We start from the raw sequence: 18941 nt of genomic DNA, 5'->3' as shown, positions 1-18941 counted from the left end.
TTTGTTTTTATGTGTCATGTTTCCTATAGAATCACGGAGCTAATGGGGTATGACCCAGAGGACCTGTTGAATCGCTCTGTGTATGAATACTATCATGCCCTGGATTCAGACCATCTCAACAAGACCCACCACAACTGTAAGCCCAAAACACCTCTAGCAGTACTCTAGCAGTGAATAGATCACCATTACGTAACCTCTTTCAACCTGGCGTCCTTATTTTGTGCGTGTCATTATAGGTGAACATTTTCAAAAAAGAAAATGAAAGTATGTTTTACATTCTGGCATGTTGAATATTTTTGCTTTGCATTGTCATCATACACTGAAGTATATAGGGCTTCAGTGGTTAATCTAGTTACCATGAGGATGCCGTTTATTATATGAACCTTAACCAAATGGCTGCACTAATGGAAAACATTATAATCTCTTCTATTCTTTCACTCTCTTTACATTTCCTCCAGTATTTGCAAAAGGCCAGGTCAGCACAGGCCAGTACCGAATGTTGGCCAAGAGAGGAGGCTTTGTTTGGGTGGAGACCCAGGCCACCGTCATATACAACAACAAGAACTCCCAACCACAGTGTGTGGTCTGCGTCAACTTTGTGCTCAGGTACTTTCAAGGTTCGGGAAGCAGGGGGGCATGTCTGTTCAGAAGAGTCAAGTACAGATTCCAATCAGTGTACTGTCGGCATGAATTATAAACTGTCGCTGATGGGATATATCTGACAACTATATGGTGTTCAAATAATGGCGTGGCTCACTGACATCATATTGATGGCGGGACGTTCTGCATCTTTTATTGCCACTTTGCATGATTTAATCTATAGCTAGTCATTATATGTTAGGCAAAACCAATTGACAGAGCCACACCTCAATGACAATAAAGGCACATGCACTTAGCCTTTATAATATGCCTCTGGCATATCGATAACGTCATATTGATGATGGTCATCTCCACATTTGGGCACGGTTTCAGCCCGATCCAAGCCCCATTGATTCTTCATAGATGAAAATTCTATATTACAAATATATGTAAAACGGTTTACTACTAAGTTAGCCTACTGCCAGCATGCATGATAAATTTGGCACGGATCAATCCAGTGGTCGTAGGGGTGTGCCGATATTTGGCTCACAACTTCGATACGATTTCGATACGATACGCACTTTTTTTATTATGAAAAATATATGGGGGAGAAAAAAAGCAAATGCAAACAAATAATTCTGTTTTTGCATTATTCAGATATACGAACTTGTAGCTTTTCAGCTACAATAGCCGTTTTGAATCCAAATAGGGCAATAGTGGGACACCTGACCCGAAAAAAAAACAACATGTTGTCACCCTTTTCACCTCGGGGCTGTTTGCATGCCTGATTATTTTGTAAAAAAAAAAAAAAAAAAATCTTATTTTCTTTTTTTTTTAAACGATTTTTTCTTTTTTCAAAACGATACATATCGTCACGAAAACGTATCGCGATATATCGCGGGACGATATATCGGCACACCCCTAGGTGAGATAAGCTCTGAACGGGCAAAAAGACAGACAGAAATGCAGACAGACCCTTTTTATAGATGACTAGCCTCTTACAGAGCCGTACCATAAAAAGTGTCTACTACTTTCATTTGAAAATGGGTAATCTTAGCAGGAAACCGTCCAGGATCTTCTGTCACAGAAGTATAATCATTCAAGCAAAAGATTTCTGTACTAATATCTGGTATGCGTGTTTCCTCCGCTATAGTGGCATCCAAGAGGAGAAGCTGGTCTTGTCTCTGGAGCAGACAGAAGATGTTAAGCCAGTGAAAGAGGAGAAGGAGCAGGTGGTGGAAGCTCCACCTCTCCAGTTGGAAGAGGAGAAAGGCCACATGCTTGATGTGATCAAGCTGTTCAGCCAGACAGCGGAGACCCAACCAATGACAAGCTTGTATGACCAGCTGAAGGAGGAGCCTGAAGCTCTCACTCTCCTGGCCCCAGCTGCTGGAGACACCATCATCGCCCTGGATTTCAGCTGTCCTGGTAAGTGTACACACACACACACACACACACACACACACACACACACACACACACACACACACACACACACACACACACACACACACACACACACACACACACACACACACACACACACATCCTCCTCGTGTGTAATGTGTCTGCTGTTTTGTTACCTGAGATTAATTGTACAGTTTGCGTTCTGTTGATTTTGATTATTTGTATGCATCATGCTGTGTTTTTTATTCCTATATGTAGAGCACTTTGTGAGTCCTCTCTGTGAGAAAAGCTATACTAATAAAATGTAATATAGACACACACACATACTAGAGGGTAGCATGGGTCCAAAAAATTGGACCTGGTCTGAAACGGACCCGATAATATTGGACCCGGCCCGAAGTGGGATCGAGGAAAACTGGTCCGAAACGGACTGAGGATCATTCAAATGTATTAGACCCGGTCCGACTGGGTCTCTAGACCCGTACTGGACCCGATGCACATTTATGCTCATCTCACCGTGGCATTGAGGAGACTAGCCGTGAGTGTCACCTCCCCCCCCCGCCCCAGCAGAGCCTCCTTCATTAATCATACACAATGATTAATGGATGATTATCTGTCCAAATCAGCAGGGGGGAGGCACATACAAAGCTCTCTCTCGTTTATCGTCGGTCTGTGTGAATTGCTATAATTGTTACAATTAAGTTCTACTTTCAATCCATTATTGTTCACTGTGTCTGTTGTTTTATATAATGTGACATGCAGCTTGCACCCATGCGCACCCACTACACACAATAAACAGCTGCCTGGGGCAGTGGTTCCCAAACTCTTTAGCTTGAGGCCCAAAAGAGACATTTTATGTCTACCTCCCTGTGACATAAACTAGTGAAAAAAGCATGAGCTTTTTTAAAATAACTTTTTCATAGATTTCTGCATGTTTAAAAAAATATGTTTACATTTCTGATTTAATTTTGTTTTATTTATTTTTGGAAAATCTTTTGGAATATATTTTAACACCTTGGGTGCCAAAACCGTGAATCTACGGTTTTGCAAAAAGTGACGTTGAGTGCCAAAACCGGGAATCTACGTGAAATCAATCTTTTTGTTTTTTTCCACGAGCAGCTCTGGGATCACTCACAATGTCTCTGAGAAGGAAGGGACAGATGTATCACCGTGCCAAAAAAACTGGCTCCCGTCCACTCCCATTCTATCTCCTTGCAAAAAACCTCCATTTCCTTAACTTTTTACAGTGGGGAAAACCACTCATTTTCGATCCGAGATCACTCCGCCATGGTGACTCGCTTGAGAGATGTTATTGTTCCAGGCGTTAGCCAGGACCATCCACCATCGTGCACGCATATATTGTTTACAATCGGGTGCTCGTCGTGGAGTCTGCAGCTGTAAACAGCGTTGCGTTACAAACGGTGAGATCTCTGGCACTCAACGTCACTATACTGCCACAATCCAGGCATATCTCTATCCTGTAATTTGCACAATAGCCAGCATAACTTTTAGAATGGCTTAGCCTACTCTAGGCTAAATTACCCTCATCCTATGATAGTGCAGCTTAACCACTGAACACCACATGTTTTGTGAGGCTTTGTTCACAAACTGCATACTACATAGTAACTTAACTATCAATAATTTAAGACTAGACATCTGTCTAGTCTTAAATTATTGATAGTTAAGTTACACATTAGCTATAGCAATGTGCAGACAAATAGGCTAACGTCAATTGGAATAAAACTCGCTACTCGACCAACAAAACCTATATCAGAATCAGCCATAATAGTATTCTGTCTTCTTGGCCTCTCCTTCCTGCAGACTCAGAGATCCAGCTGCTCAAGGAGGTGCCTCTCTACAATGATGTGATGCTGCCTGCCACCAGTGACAAGCTCGCCCTGCCCTTCTCTCCCATGCCGCTCAGTGAGCCTCCCCAGATTACCAGCAGCAACATCTCAAAGAAAACAGAGGCTGAGCCCTACACACCAGTTTCTTCCAGTACGCCAGGAAGCCCAAGCCTGGGCCAGAGCTCCACAGAAGTAAGACCTGTTGGAGTTCACACCATGGGCTTTGTCTGCAATAGACTGTAGTAGATAGCAGTCAAGGACTACTTACTAAGTAGCTATTGGTTTGTTTATATATACATATATATTAATTTGTTTGTTTTATTAGATTCTTCAGTCTGGTGTTTAATTTCAGTTTAGCTTTACAAGTAGTTGTATTAATTAACTAGTTTTAGTCTTAGTATTAGTTTTCAGGTATTATGATGAATTCCTTGATTTATAGAAGCTTAAAAAAAGTAGGATGAAAGATTATATTTCATTTTATATAGTTTTAGTTAGTTTTGCATTGTTCATTATAGTTTTAATTTAGATTTATTTCATTTATATATTTTAAGTTTAGTTTTTATTTTAGTTTCAGTTATTTTCTCACTTTTAGCGTCTGCTAAATGCCTAAATTGTGATTGTAGATTTGACTGGTGCTGAGAGAGGAATGGCTCATTGATTTGTTATTGTCCCCCTTGCAGTCTGACAGCCCGATGGACTTCTTTTTCTCCATGGACTCCGACATGAGCTCAGATTTCAAACTAGACCTAGTAGAGAAGCTGTTTGCCATTGATACACAACCCAAGACCCCTTTCACGACACAGGTACAGTCCCAGGAGCTACTGTATTTTTTTTTTTTTAATATATTTTTTGGGGCCTTTTCTGACTTTATTGATAGGATAGTAGGCTGACAGGAAATGGGGAGAGAGATGGGGGGGGGGGGGGGGACACACAGCAAAGGTCGTGGCTACTGTGTTTTAATGACTGAAGATCATTAGTAGGTTCAGAGGGTGTGTTAAGTTTTATTTATTTATTAATACACAATAAAATGCACACAGTGTCTTTCTGAGGATAGCACATTGAAATATTAGAAATATGTATTTCCTTTGCAGTCCTCGATGTCCGTAAACAGGACATAGGGACAATTCCATACAAAAACATTATAGCATTATACATAACCACAAATTGGCAATCTTCTCAATAATAACTACAAAGTTCTCTGTAACAGTAATAACTAAGTAATAACTAATTTGACACTTGGCCCAGATCTCAAATTAATCCTAATACACAAGTGAGGTTGTTCTACTTTCAGCTGTGCATATTGTATCAATCAAATCATCCTTTTAACAATTTCAGATCATCATCCAAAGTGCAATAGTGTCTTTTATCTTACTGGGCGCTCGTGTGCATGTGAATGAGCTCCGGTTGAACCACACAGGCACGCCCATGTGCGTTCTTCGCTCATGCATGTCGCGGTTTGAACCAGAAGTGTTTAAAACGTTATTTTTAAAAAATAAAGTGACGTATTCCTTTAACCAAACCTTTGCTTGATGCCAGCAAATGTGGTTAGAAGTAACACTTCTAAACATTCACTGCAGTGTTTAATTTTTTTTTTTTTTATCAAAGCAAGTCTTAAATCTACTTTTAGTTTGGACCAGTTCTGGTTGATTTGCTCGAATGGAATATATTTGTGTGATTTGCTGAACCCAGCTAATCTTTGTGTGTTTGTGTCTTTTTATGTGTCTAACTTCAGTTGAATGTCCATCTTTTCGCCCAGGGCACATCCTTCAATTGTACTGGACCCACATGAGTTCCTTTTGACTAAGATCCAAAATCGATCTAGCCAGGAAAAGTGTCTTTGCACTGCTGTCATCATGAATAGGCACTTTGGTATTGAAGCTCAACACAGCTTCTTGATTTTTTTCTCTCCCCCCAAGGCCATGGAGGACCTCGACCTGGAGATGTTGGCTCCTTACATCCCCATGGACGATGATTTCCAGCTGCGCACTCTGTCCCCAGATGAGCTTCTGCCTTCTGACCCAGTCAAATGCTCAGAGAGCTCCCTTCCTCACCTCACACAGGAGGTCCACGGCTATCTCGGCTCCACAGATAAGAACACAGCGTCCCCTGCCCCAGTGCCCCCTGAGCCACCGATCACACCCAATCCTTTGATCATGCTGTCTAAGGGGTAAGCGAGGCTCATGCGAGACCAAAGCACATGCTCTCTTGGGAGGCAGATCACATTTAGATCGCCAAAACGTGAACTAGGACTGCTTATTTCCTATCCGTCATTATATGGGCCATAAATATATAAAAGTACGCTAATTGCATATTAGAAACGGCACTATAGGCTAGACGAGGTCATACAGTACGTGCTACAATGACTTATTTCACCAACCTTTAGGCTTTTTGTTCATTTTTAACACCAATTAAATGTCAGGAAGGCATGAAATTATAGATGTAATCCTAATGTCAAAATCCCTGTCCCTCTGTTCCAGGAGCCCACAGTTGGACAAAGAAGTCTTACTGAGGACGCTGGCAGCACAGAACGTACAGCGCAAACGAAAGCTGGGTGATGTCGGGGAGGCTGTTGCATTGGTAAATTCTTCTTGGTGTCTAAATATGGCTGAAAGGCTTTGTTCTCTTTTTTTTATGCTTGAGGGATGACTAACTTGAGTTTCTGTCATTTCCCAGGGCACGTTACTCCAGGAAGTGCCTGAGCAGGGGAAAAAGCTGAGGGTGAATGAGACTGTACCACCAGAGTCACTCTCCCGTACGACCATACTGCTTCTACCTACAGGTGAGTGAGTAGACAGGACGTAAAAGATCAATTTAAACACTGGAATTTTTTATTATGTGAAAAAAGTAAATGTAGTATATGATACGGTTTACTGTGCATTCTCTTGAACAGTAAACCTTTTATGAATTTTGGATAAATGTTTGAAAAGGTATGCCCTGCCTGCCTGCCCACCTCATACATTTTCCATACTTCAGAAAAGTTTTTTAGTAAACCTGCAAAAGAAACTACTGCTAGTTGTCGACGTAACATTATCTACAATAACTAAGCTACAATTACTAAGCTGTCTCATCAGCAAGTTATGGCTGCCCATCCCACCCTTGCAAACTTGCCCAAGCTGTGTATGAACAAAATACAGGGATACTTACTGTATAACATCACTATACATTTAATTTAACATTTAAAAGTAGAAAGAACAAGTGTCCACCACTAAAGAAACACCAAGCACTGGACACAGACGACATGCAGTCATACAAGACTAACATACTCCTCTCATTCTCAGACCTGGCAAGTCGTCTCCTGGGCAGCTCATCGGATGGTGGCTCCTCTCCCTTCACCCTTCCGCAGCTCACCCGTTACGACTACGAGGTCAACGCACCTGTACTGGGTCGCCAGCACCTGTTGCAGGGGGAGGATTTGCTCAGAGCTCTGGACCAAGTCAACTGAGTCAATGCTTAGCCTGCCTCCTGCTGGACTAGACCGGACACTACAATTTCTCTCCCTGACACTCCCTTTTCTAACCCCCATCTCACCCTACACAGTAAAATCCTCTGCGTTAATTCAACTCTGAGTTAAATGAACCTGAAGATTTTCCTGTGTGTCCTACCCTGCTGTTCCTTATTTATGTCTGTATCAGTTTAAACTTTGTAGTGTGGCTGCCATCTGTGCACACTATGTGATCTCTGCAGCATTCCACCGTGATGAACACCATAGCAGCTGTTGGGTTTTGGTGTAAGGGATTCGGGCGCAAAAAGACACCTAATAGTTTTTTATTGTGTGTCATTTCGTCTTTTCCCTGGGTAATCTCTCAGACAGCACACACAGCGCCATCTACAGATGACCCTGTTCCAGCAGGTCACCATAGAACCTGGCGCTACTGCCAGCAGTGTATTGTAAGCTTAAGTCGCACAATTTATATTTTCTTAAAAAACGATATTACCAGCAATATATATTAAGCCTTTTTAAAAGTAGTTTTAACAGGATTTCAACTATTTTATTTTATTTGTGGTCCTCCAGTACTCGTATGTTGTAGTACTCGTACGTAACAAAACGTCTTTAGTCCAGAAGTTCCTTCTTTTTTTTTTTTACCCAAGGTGGTCTGAATGTTAGGGACCGGTCGATGTTTAGAATGAGGGGTCACTGGAGGACTTTAGAGTACTCTGGAATAAAAAGGCGTGACCCTCCTAGTGTTCTGCCATCATGGCAGTTAGTTTCATAGACATGAATACGTAGACACCGAATTGTCCACTGGGGTAGCCTGTCAACGTCACTGCCATATTCGCAGGGGACAGTTGCCAGAACTCCGCTGCAAGAAATATGCCTGCAGTCTTATACAAGTACAGAGTACTTATGACTGAAACCTTTTTTTCTTTTTTTTTTTTTTCTTAAATTTTTATCCCGCGATTTTTGTAACCCATTTTTTTCACCCGGTGCCAATTTCCTAAGTGATCCTGGGCACTACACCAGCCCTACACCAGTATTACACCTGTCACCCCACAGTAGGGAGGCCAGGGCCGAGCTCATGCTTCCTTCAGGCATGAGAGCCAACTGACCTTCTTGTCACCTGACAGGGGGGAGTTTCCCTGGTTGGACGTAGCGCGTGGAAGGAACACGTTATTCCAACCAGTTCCCTTCCCCTCCATCAGGCGCCCCGGCTGTCATGGGGGAGGCGGTATAGTGACCAGGATTACTACATGTTTTTGTGAGGGTATTAACTACCCTAGGAGACACGGGGAGAACATGCAAACTCAAACAAACAAAACCTTTTTTTCTTTTATAACCATTAATGTTACTATCTATGTGAGGTGTCATGGGATGAAAACTCACATTTTAAATTTAACCAAGTATCCTATATCATAATGTTTCTGAAATTTGTAACAAACCAAACTTGAAAATGGGTTGAGAATTCAGCGAGTTATGGTTTTAATTGTGAATAGACCGGGCCTGCTTCAATAGACATGCGTACATGGGGCATACTTGCATTAGGAGTCACTGCTTGCCCCTACCAATGTGGTGGCCACGTTGACGCATCACTCCAATGAACAGTAGCAGCCAATGCGGTATCTACATACACAAATCTTTGGTTAGTTTAATGTGTTGAAATGATTTTAGCACCGCCATGGACACGTTTTAGTAGCAAAGTAGAGTTCAGCAGATTTCTGTGTTCAAGCATATTGCAATCTTCTGATTTGACCCATCACAAGCATTGCCTGCAAGTCATTTTTTTTTTTATTGTTTGCAATGTTATCTTTAAGTTTTAAAGAATGTTTATCGATGGGATGGTTTGTATTGGATTCATGTTGATGGTAGCTCAAATAACGTACTGATACTATGACATCATGCCTCAGTGGCATGTAGTTTGCATTCAGTGTATTTTGAGCACAATTAGTGTGATTTTGGTTTTATATGCAGTGCTTTAGCAACCATGTTGAAACATTTAGGCTACTATTTGCATACTGTATAAGTAAATCAATGTATGTTTCTATTTGTGTTCCTATGCTTCAGTTTACTCCTTGATTATGTCAACAAAAAGAGTCATTAAATCTGGAGCTAGAAAGTTATGTCCCGACTCAAGTTATTTAAGAATTTGGCTGGAGTTTGGTTTAGAACACCATTAGGGCAGTACAACCAGTGACAAATATATTTTTCTTAACCCTCCAAGAGATTGAAAGAAATTGACCCCCCCCCCCACCAAATAATGATAAATAACAGTTTGATTCCAATCTCAGTTTGTAGTTCAGTTTCTATTTTCTCCCCAAAAAAAAAACAGATTTTTAAAATACTTTCTTCAGCAGCGAGACTTTGCAGTAATTATTATTTGTGATGGGCACGTCAAAGTGCTGTTAGGCTGAATTAGCGTCCCAGAATGATGTTAACCATTAAACATCCGTTCTCTATTCCACAGTGTATGGTTCTTAAAAATGAAGCCAAGTCATAATCTTGTTCTCATTCTCAAAGTCTCATCTTTCTTCGTTCCATCAGCATCAAAGACAGTTTCAGTAAATATCTGACTTCCTGTAGATACTAATCAGACTTCAAAATATGACTCGCTGTGATAATACAATGTGAAACTTGTATGATTGTTAATGCTGGTTTTATTTTGAAGTCCATAAAAGCCTCTCTTAATGACGATTGGCCAACAGCTTTTACGTGCATCACCAAAATTGTAGTTAACTTTTTTAGAAATGGAAATGTTTCTTCAGTCTGTGTACGTACTGTACATATATTTTAAATTCAAAATGTTCTGACCCTCCACTGGACTAAAATAAAAAACGGTATACCCTCCCTTGGACAAATAAAATGATGATCCTGTTTTCCTCCAGTGGAACCATCCCATGAATATTGAACGGTCCCATGTCTCCATTTAATGGTTACCTGTCTGAGATAAATACAATTATGCAGTCGTTCAGTAGATGTCACTTTAGTTTATTACATTCGTGAAAGTGTGTAACAGTGCATAGACCAGAGGTTTCTTTTTTGTATGTCTTTTCAAAGCTGTGATTATTGCTGTCAAATTCTATTTGAAAGTAATATTTTATTCTTATTCCTGTAAGATGAATGTTCTCTGACCATGAAAATAATTCAAGTTTTGGCTTGTTACATACTCTAGTACAGTACAGGTAGATACACGGTGTAATTCATAACAATTCTTTTAATTTACTAGTGTGATTATCATAGTAGAATTTCAGTTCTCAAACTTCATTTCTCAGTCAGTTTTATACCATTGCATACTGCAGTGTTGGGTCTCTGTTGCTTGTTTCATGTTTCTGTCTAACATTAAATTGCTTTAATAATATATTGCCTTGTTTCAGTTTTGATAAAACATAAAAGACCACTTGTTTTTTGCCAGATGGGACAATTATTATTGTTACTGGCAGACAGCCTGCATATGTACAGTAGCTAATGCTCTGTAGTCATGACCAAGATGACTAAACCCTGTTTTCATGACTCAGATGTTTGTTCACTCCAAAAAACGAATGTATTCCAATAATTTCTTAATCTCCATAATACCAAGCAAAGTGTCACATTAAAGAAAGTTTGCACCTTCATAACTGTCATTTACATTTTACATCCCAAGTGATAACCATGAGAAACAAAACATTTCACAGCCCAAATGGACACCATGGTGAGAACATACTATAAGTTAATAAATGTGTAGTTTTTATTTTGCTTTTATTAAACTACATTTAAAAAGTGGCTCCCAAGTCCCAACCATAATGACCATGTTTCACAGTGTCCATTTTTCGTGTACAGTTCACACACTTCCTTATCCTGCCCCTTCTTACCCAGCAGGTCATTCTGGGCATTCTGGGGTGATCTGTAAGCGTAGTTTTTCTGTTTGTCTTTGCACCAGCATGGTGATATTGTTGCTGCCGTGTATGGCCTTGTAGATCTCCTCGTTCGTGTTGACCTTGGCACCATTGATCTCCACCACAATGTCACCGGGCAACATGCCAGCTCTGTGAGAGGACAGTGAATTAGCAGCAGTCCTACTGTACTGTACAAGTTTTCCCCATAAAGCAATATGTATGGTAAACAACTCAATATTAAAGCTATCTTTGAGGTTGTGCTATGCACGATTATAAATGAGGGGTCTGAACAAAAAAATTGTCTACTTATCCTCTAACAAACAGAGTAAGTAAAAGTAAAAAGACAAACACTAAATCAAAACAAAGGGCATAAAAAGATATGCGCATGGATAAAGACAGGCAATAAGAAAGTAAAATGGACACTATGAAAAGACACTGATATAAAAGTATGTTTTCAGAAGTGATTTAAAAAATGACACCGACTTCTATTGAAATGAGGCTGTGTGTGTTATGTCACTTTGTCTGCACATTTGTACGCCAGAGGGCGCTAAATAGCCAAAAGTAACTTGAGCTGAAACAGCCATGTGGCTCAACCATAGACAGTAAAAAGGATGGACAAAGTTACACCCATAGACTCTACAGACCGTAAATGAAGCCTATTTTTCAGCTATTTCAAATCCGCCATCTTTCTTTATCTGGGGCACGGAAATGAATGCTATTGGTTGGGACCAGAGCGGGGGTGTGAAATTAATGCTATTGGTTGAGTAGCTTGTCAATCAAATCATCACAAGGTAGCCACGGTACCAAGGTACCCTACTTTATCATGAATTTTAAAATAAACGGGACCATAATTGACCAAAACGCATATCATGGTGATTGTAATACTTATAATCGGCTGATTGCTTAGAACCGGGCTCAAGAGCCACTGAGAGGTCTAGCTGGTTTGTACGGCCAGCCAGTTGTCCTGGTACTCTGTGTAGGGTCAATATGTTCCTTGAGCTTCGCTGATTACACTGGATTGCCTGATGAGCTATTCCTGATTGGGTCTATGTTGCTTACTCTGGAAGGGTTAGGACTGGGTCTGATGCCGATGATGAGACTAGATCAACCCTGACATACGGCTTGTTTTATAACACTGAGGGTGGCTCCTGACATCACGGCGGTGATGTCAGGTGGTGTCAGGCATTCCCACATATGGAGCTGGCTATGTCTGTCATGCTCAAACCGGGGACTACGATGTCAGTCCTGGATGGTTCCGGTTATCTCCGTATATGGGGTTTCTAGAAGGAGTGTTCTGATGTCAGAGCTAGGTAGGTTTTAGGAATCTCCTTTCCTAGCTATTCTATACTGTCAGACTTTGTCTCCATTTATGGGGATAGGCGAGTATGCCCCGAATGTTCGTAACAGCCGCCCCACGGGTTTCCCGTGGAAACACGTAAAATATTTTCAAGAACATTCCTGGCATACGCCGCCCCACGGATTTCCGGTGGAAATACGTAAACATTCCAGGATGTTCCCTAGCATCCGCTTCCTTCTCTTATTCCTCCCCCCCTTTTTTTTTCTTTCTCCCTTTTCCCACACCTCCTTTCCTCCTTTCGGTCTGCCATCTCGATCTGCCATCTCGATCTGCCATTTCTGCCGGACTTGGAGGTTTTATAGGTAACACCTCAAGAAATGTTTCCAGAACTGGTCGGCGAGGATTTGGCTGTGTCTCCATCTTCTTCTGCTCATCATTTCTGACTCATCATACAGTACTTGCGGTAGAGATGCGTCCCGCCGCCCCATGAGGAGGATATTTTGCCGCCCCGTACAGGAACCCATCGGTGGTATGCATGATCTTGGTGACAGGTTGTGATCCGTCGTTGGTCGTTGGTTGATTGTCACGGCTCTCGACCTGCGGTTGGTTGTCTCTCGACCTGCGGTTGTCTCTAGACCTGCGGGTGCTCATCCTCTCCAGGCCCCTGTCCTTCCTTCGTCCATTCTCGAGATTGTACGTCATGGAGAATGTCCAAATGGGTTTGGTTGCATTGTGAGCATTTCTTGAGTAGGTCGCAATCCCTGGCCTGGTGTCTTCCACATTTCCAACACCTCCCTGCTTCGATGATCCAGCGCTGTTTCTGATCCTTTGTTAACTGCTTGAACCCAGCACAGTAGTTCAGCGTGTGCTTCTCCTGTGTACACTATGGACAATATGCTCTGTTATTCCTGCTTTCGTTCCACCTCTGAGCCTGTGCAGGTTTTGGGTTTGTAGTATTCATCATTATGTTTACAGATCTCTTATACGGCTGGGTAGCTCCCTGTGGACTTCGGATCCTATGTGTCCGAGCAGTGTTGCGTGGACTGCGTACCTCCGGTTGCCGAACGGCCCGTCGGGGGCTAGGGACGCGTGGCGTCCTGTGCCGGTTGCGCTGTGGGCTCTGCTCCTGGTGACCACCTATCTGTGCTCCTTTACATCTCATCCTCATTTCAAACAAGAGCCATTCTGCCAGGTCCGGCAGAAAGGGGGTCCGAATCCGGTTCTTGTGTGCGGACTTCTGGAATATTACCCTTAGATCATACGGCAGCCGATCTAACAGTTGCATGACATAGGTTGCACATCTCAGCTCCTCTCTTCCTTCTCTCCCGGATCTTGATAACAGAGCCACCAGGCCTCGGACTTTCAGAGTAAATGTTCGGAATGCCTCTATGTTTCCATTCCGAATGGTGGGTCCCTGTATGAGCTCAGCGATGCCCTGCATTGCCACTTGCTGAGGCTGCCCGAACTGTTCCGCGAGGGCTGCCATAGTCTTTGAGTAGGGGTGTGATGAGTCTGCGTGAGACTCCGCCATTAAGTAGGCGTCTTCAAGCTTCAGATGGTCGCATAGAATGCGGAACTTGAATCGTTCTCCTGTGTTGGGAGGGAAGGCATCCTTCAAGGCCCCTTTTAACCTTGCGAACTCTCTAGGGTTCGGAGAGGCAAACACCGGTATGATGGGTACCGGTCCCCGATAGAGCGTCTCCCCTGGAGGGCCATGTCGCCGCTCAACTGGGGTTCCCGACTGGTGCCTCCTTGCCGAACCCCGATTGGTCGAAGAAGAACTTTGCCTGGAACGGGTCTCCCTACGGAGCTGCCGTTCAGGCCTCGAGTGTCGTCTCTTGCGTGCCGAACTCTGATCGGTCGCTGATGAGCTCTGCCTTGAACGGGTCGCCCTATGGGACCGTCGTTCAGGCCTCGAGCGGCGTCTCCGGCGTGCCGAACCCTGATCGGTCGCGGAGGAACTGGAATTCTGCCTGGAACGGGTCTCCCTACGGAGCTGCCGTTCAGGCCTCGAGCGGCGTCTCCGGCGTGCCGAACCCTGATCGGTTGTGGAGGAACTGGAACTCTGCCTGGAACGGGTCTCCCTACGGAGCTGCCGTTCAGGCCTCGAGCGGCGTCTCCGGCGTGCCGAACCCTGATCGGTCGCGGAGGAAATGGAACTCTGCCTGGAACGGGTCTCCCTACGGAGCTGCCGTTCAGGCCTCGAGCGGCGTCTCCGGCGTGCCGAACCCTGATCGGTTGCGGAGGAACTGGAACTCTGCCTGGAACGGGTCTCCCTACGGAGCTGCCGTTCAGGCCTCGAGCGGCGTCTCCGGCGTGCCGAACCCTGATCGGTCGCGGAGGAAATGGAACTCTGCCTGGAACGGGTCTCCCTACGGAGCTGCCGTTCAGGCCTCGAGCGGCGTCTCCGGCGTGCCGAACCCTGATCGGTTGCGGAGGAACTGGAACTCTGCCTGGAACGAGTCTCCCGAGGGGACGGCCGCTCAAGCCAGGTGATGTGCTTCGTGATCTGAGCTGGGGGTCCCTGCGTGCTGGGTCCCTGCGTGCTGGGACCGGCCTGCGGCTCCGGTGGGGGGTTGATGGGTCCCTGTGTGTCGGGACCAGTCCGGAGTCCCTGTGAGGAACCATTGGTTGGCACTGGACTGCTGGTGTCTGTCCCATTCCTCATCCCTCCTGACAGTCCTTGGCTCGCTCGGGACTGCTGTTGAATCCGCTGCTGGAGCGCTCTCTGTGTTCCTTCACGTCGGAGGCCCCCCACCAGCTCCTCCACGTAGGCATCTACTGCCGTGGTGGGTGCCAGTACCCCCTCCATCGGGTCGCATGCTGCCTGATCTCTCATTGAGGTCCGAACGGCAGGATCGGAGTCCTCTCGCCGCCCCTGGTGTCTCCTTTCCCTTGTGACTTTTGGCATGTTTCCCCTACAGTCCCCTACAGTAAGTCTTGAATCCGGCTCGAAGGACCATTGTAATACTTATAATCGGCTGATTGCTTAGAACCGGGCTCAAGAGCCACTGAGAGGTCTAGCTGGTTTGTACGGCCAGCCAGTTGTCCTGGTACTCTGTGTAGGGTCAATATGTTCCTTGAGCTTCGCTGATTACACTGGATTGCCTGATGAGCTATTCCTGATTGGGTCTATGTTGCTTACTCTGGAAGGGTTAGGACTGGGTCTGATGCCGATGATGAGACTAGATCAACCCTGACATACGGCTTGTTTTATAACACTGAGGGTGGCTCCTGACATCACGGCGGTGATGTCAGGTGGTGTCAGGCATTCCCACATATGGAGCTGGCTATGTCTGTCATGCTCAAACCGGGGACTACGATGTCAGTCCTGGATGGTTCCGGTTATCTCCGTATATGGGGTTTCTAGAAGGAGTGTTCTGATGTCAGAGCTAGGTAGGTTTTAGGAATCTCCTTTCCTAGCTATTCTATACTGTCAGACTTTGTCTCCATTTATGGGGATAGGCGAGTATGCCCCGAATGTTCGTAACAGTGATTGAAAGAAGACTTTAATCTAGCGACTGGAATCATATAGTATTTATGACAATGTTTATTAAGGTAATAAAATCAAGTCTAAAGTTTGGCAAAAACCCACCTTGAATGGAGAGTAATTCTTTCTGACACCAGCAGGGGTAAAACAGTGAAACTACAGGCCATTCATATGTGAACTGTCACTTCCTATACAGCCTCAATTTACAACTCAGAAGCTGGCCACTTGGGCTCAATTATGGCAGTCACCATGGGTTCATATTTGAATACACAAGACAAATATTGTAAAGAGGTTTGATGAATTCACTTAATTTTGTTCAACTGTATTAGAGATGTTATTTACCTCTTGGCTGGGGAGCCTATGTCGACCTCAACGATCAGGATTCCGTGTGTAACATCATCTGAGAAGGTATGGACTCTTAGCTTCAGCTCAGCGATAATACTGGAGAAAAGGCATGCGTCAATAACAAGAAAATATAGCAGATGAGATCACAGTTCAGTAGTGCCACACAAAGATAATCCATAACTGATCAATGTTTACCTTGGAGTCAGGGTCAACATCTTCACACCAATATATCTGCGTTTGGTCTCTGAGTCACCAAACCAGGATTCTAGGAAACAAATTAAATAATGTATAAAATAATTTGTGGCATTTATGTTAATTGTAATTCCAGTTTATTAGCCACACTGCATGAAAATCTTCACCACCTGGGTGGAGGCTTCTGTTTGAAGCACTTGTGTTTTCCATTCATGGCTTGTCTTTCTCATTCACACTTACAAAAGGCAACATGTAAAAACATTAGAAACTCTGGAAAAATACAAATATATAATAAAAATAAAACATTAGAAACTTGAAAATAAAATAAAAAGGTTTATAGAGAAAGTTTAGTATTCTTACTGTTTTTATCTTCTGCTTTGTCCAGGAACTGTCTTACATGATCAGAGGGTATGGCAAAGGAGATCCCAGCAGTCACCTTCATGGTGTTTATACCAATAACTTCACCATCCTTAGAAGTGATGAGACAGAGTTATCACTTAACAGCCGAGCATGAATACTTGCTTTGATGACTGAGTTTGTGTACTTCATTTTGAGCACTAACTGGTGAGTACTGACAATTTTGATTATCTTCTACGTCATCTTTTAAAACTCCATGTAGCCTACTGTATATTAGTTTTAATTGTGTTACTATATTCAAATGACAGCTGCCCTTTGTATCTGTTGTGGAATTCCTCGTTGGACATAATTTCACTATCAAATATCACTGTTCTGAAACAAGAACTGTGGTAGTATTCATGTGGGCTTTAGCAGTACATTAAGGTTAGCTGTATTAAAGCACAGTTATCAACTCTCAACAAGGTATCCAGTTATCAAGAGGACATCATTACTGCTTTAAATTTATAAAACATCCAATCAATTTGAACAATCAGTCATTGCCATATCAGTATGCCCTAACTGTAAAGTATGTCAACATAAAGGTAAGCATCCTGAACAGGCTTTTTTGTGTGTGATCACTGAGATGAAATGTATTTTGTGACTCACCAAATTAATCAAGGGACCTCCAGAATTGCCAAACTGGAAGACAAAATTCAATCACATGTGAATCAATAATAGACCATGGTATAATACAGGGTTTTCTGAATCGCATCAGTACTTAAATGTCCTAGCTTATTTTCAATGTCCTCATGACAGGCAAACAAGAATGCCAATGTGCATATAAACCCAAGAGCAAATTGACAGCCAATATAGTATATAGTTGTTGTTGGGCAGAAATGTTTTTTCATGAATTAATGCCTTGCAAAAGTAGCTAGATAACTAATTTACATGCTCAACGTGTCGCGACGTGTTGTGAGCTTGTAAATCAGCTAATTTCACTATTTCTGAATATTCTTTCAAGTGAAAGTGGCTAATTGTGTCTCTGGGTTTTATAAATATTGAATCAATATTAACAAGAGCTTTTGAATTAGATCCATTGGAACACAGGTTCTTTTTACCTTTAGTAAAAAAAATGTATTAGTATTAGTAAATGGCAATTAAATGATAGTTACCAAAAGTACTTGTTTCAGACATACAAGGTTTTCACCTGACAGTGACGATATAACAAAATAATGCTTACATCGATGGCAGCATCGGTCTGGATGTAATCCATTTTGGAGTTGGACAGGCCAAGCTCCTTACTGCCTCTTTGCACTGAGCTGACAATTCCGGATGTAATTGTATTCCGGAGTGCAAATGGGCTGCCCATGGCAACCACAAACTCCCCTTGCCGAACATCAGCGGACCGCCCAATGCTGAGGGTGGGCAAAGGATGCTATGCAAATGACGAAGCAGAGGGGAGAGGAAAAGAGAGATTCAAGATTAAGATATGTTATCATTAAAATTTTCATACACGAGTACACAAAAGTACAATTCTTTGGTAGATAATATAAGATCTTTATAGATCCTGTGGGCAAAATTCAGTCGCCACACAGCCGTTAAGTTTACAGGGCAAGACAAAGTACTGTAGATACATACAGCAGGGTAAAAGACGTCACACTCAAATAAACACCATCAGTATTGAACAAAATATACAATATACAAGTATAGAGAACGCACAGTAACCATGACATGGTTTCAGTTCCTCAACGCTGTAGCAACAATAACAACTATCAATGATACTAGATCATTTATGAATAACAACAGTACTAAGTAAGCTAAGGGAAAATAGAGAAAGAGGAGGAAAGATGCTAGAGACACAAGAGATTTCAGAGTGAAAGAAAAACAAAGAGTCAGATACCAGTGAATCCTATTTCAGTACTACTTAGCCCTAGAATGTCTGTGATCTTACATACATTTCAAGTATTCCAAATACACAGTCATAGATCGCTCTCGGAGCCCCACTGTGTAGTGGCGATCTGTGCGGCCATAAAAGTGCTCTAAACTCCGTCTGTACTCACCCAATAATTAATTCCTAAGAGTTGGAGTCATATTTTGTCCTCTAGTTTCATATCCAGTTCTGCCAGAAAACGTGTGTTTAGTC

General features: G+C 42.9%; 2 protein-coding genes across 2 annotated transcripts in view; one reads left to right on the top strand and one right to left on the bottom strand.

The window, feature by feature from the left end:
• The window catches only part of hif1aa (hypoxia inducible factor 1 subunit alpha a), a 24498-nt gene extending 15920 nt beyond the window's left edge, over positions 1 to 8578 (top strand). The window contains exons 7-15 of the mRNA XM_080413614.1: positions 30 to 136; positions 459 to 606; positions 1733 to 2007; positions 3808 to 4025; positions 4514 to 4636; positions 5750 to 6000; positions 6311 to 6410; positions 6507 to 6612; positions 7112 to 8578. Of these exons, the coding sequence (XP_080269740.1) occupies positions 30 to 136; positions 459 to 606; positions 1733 to 2007; positions 3808 to 4025; positions 4514 to 4636; positions 5750 to 6000; positions 6311 to 6410; positions 6507 to 6612; positions 7112 to 7275 (1492 nt within the window). The 3' untranslated portion in view covers positions 7276 to 8578. The remainder of the gene's footprint in view (positions 1 to 29; positions 137 to 458; positions 607 to 1732; positions 2008 to 3807; positions 4026 to 4513; positions 4637 to 5749; positions 6001 to 6310; positions 6411 to 6506; positions 6613 to 7111) is intronic.
• Positions 7605 to 18941, bottom strand: part of LOC308074244 (serine protease HTRA2, mitochondrial-like) — a 13328-nt gene continuing 1991 nt past the window's right edge. Inside the window, exons 3-9 of the mRNA XM_080413617.1 lie at positions 18039 to 18233; positions 17465 to 17497; positions 16823 to 16931; positions 16466 to 16535; positions 16268 to 16366; positions 8592 to 11288; positions 7605 to 8189 (exon numbers count right to left, since the gene is read on the bottom strand). Of these exons, the coding sequence (XP_080269743.1) occupies positions 11123 to 11288; positions 16268 to 16366; positions 16466 to 16535; positions 16823 to 16931; positions 17465 to 17497; positions 18039 to 18233 (672 nt within the window). The 3' untranslated portion in view covers positions 7605 to 8189; positions 8592 to 11122. The remainder of the gene's footprint in view (positions 8190 to 8591; positions 11289 to 16267; positions 16367 to 16465; positions 16536 to 16822; positions 16932 to 17464; positions 17498 to 18038; positions 18234 to 18941) is intronic.

Source organism: Gymnoscopelus braueri, assembly GCF_963280865.1.
Source record: "Gymnoscopelus braueri genome assembly, chromosome: 19".
In the NCBI taxonomy this organism is placed as follows: domain Eukaryota; kingdom Metazoa; phylum Chordata; class Actinopteri; order Myctophiformes; family Myctophidae; genus Gymnoscopelus; species Gymnoscopelus braueri.
This window is presented reverse-complemented; position numbering and strand designations above follow the sequence as displayed.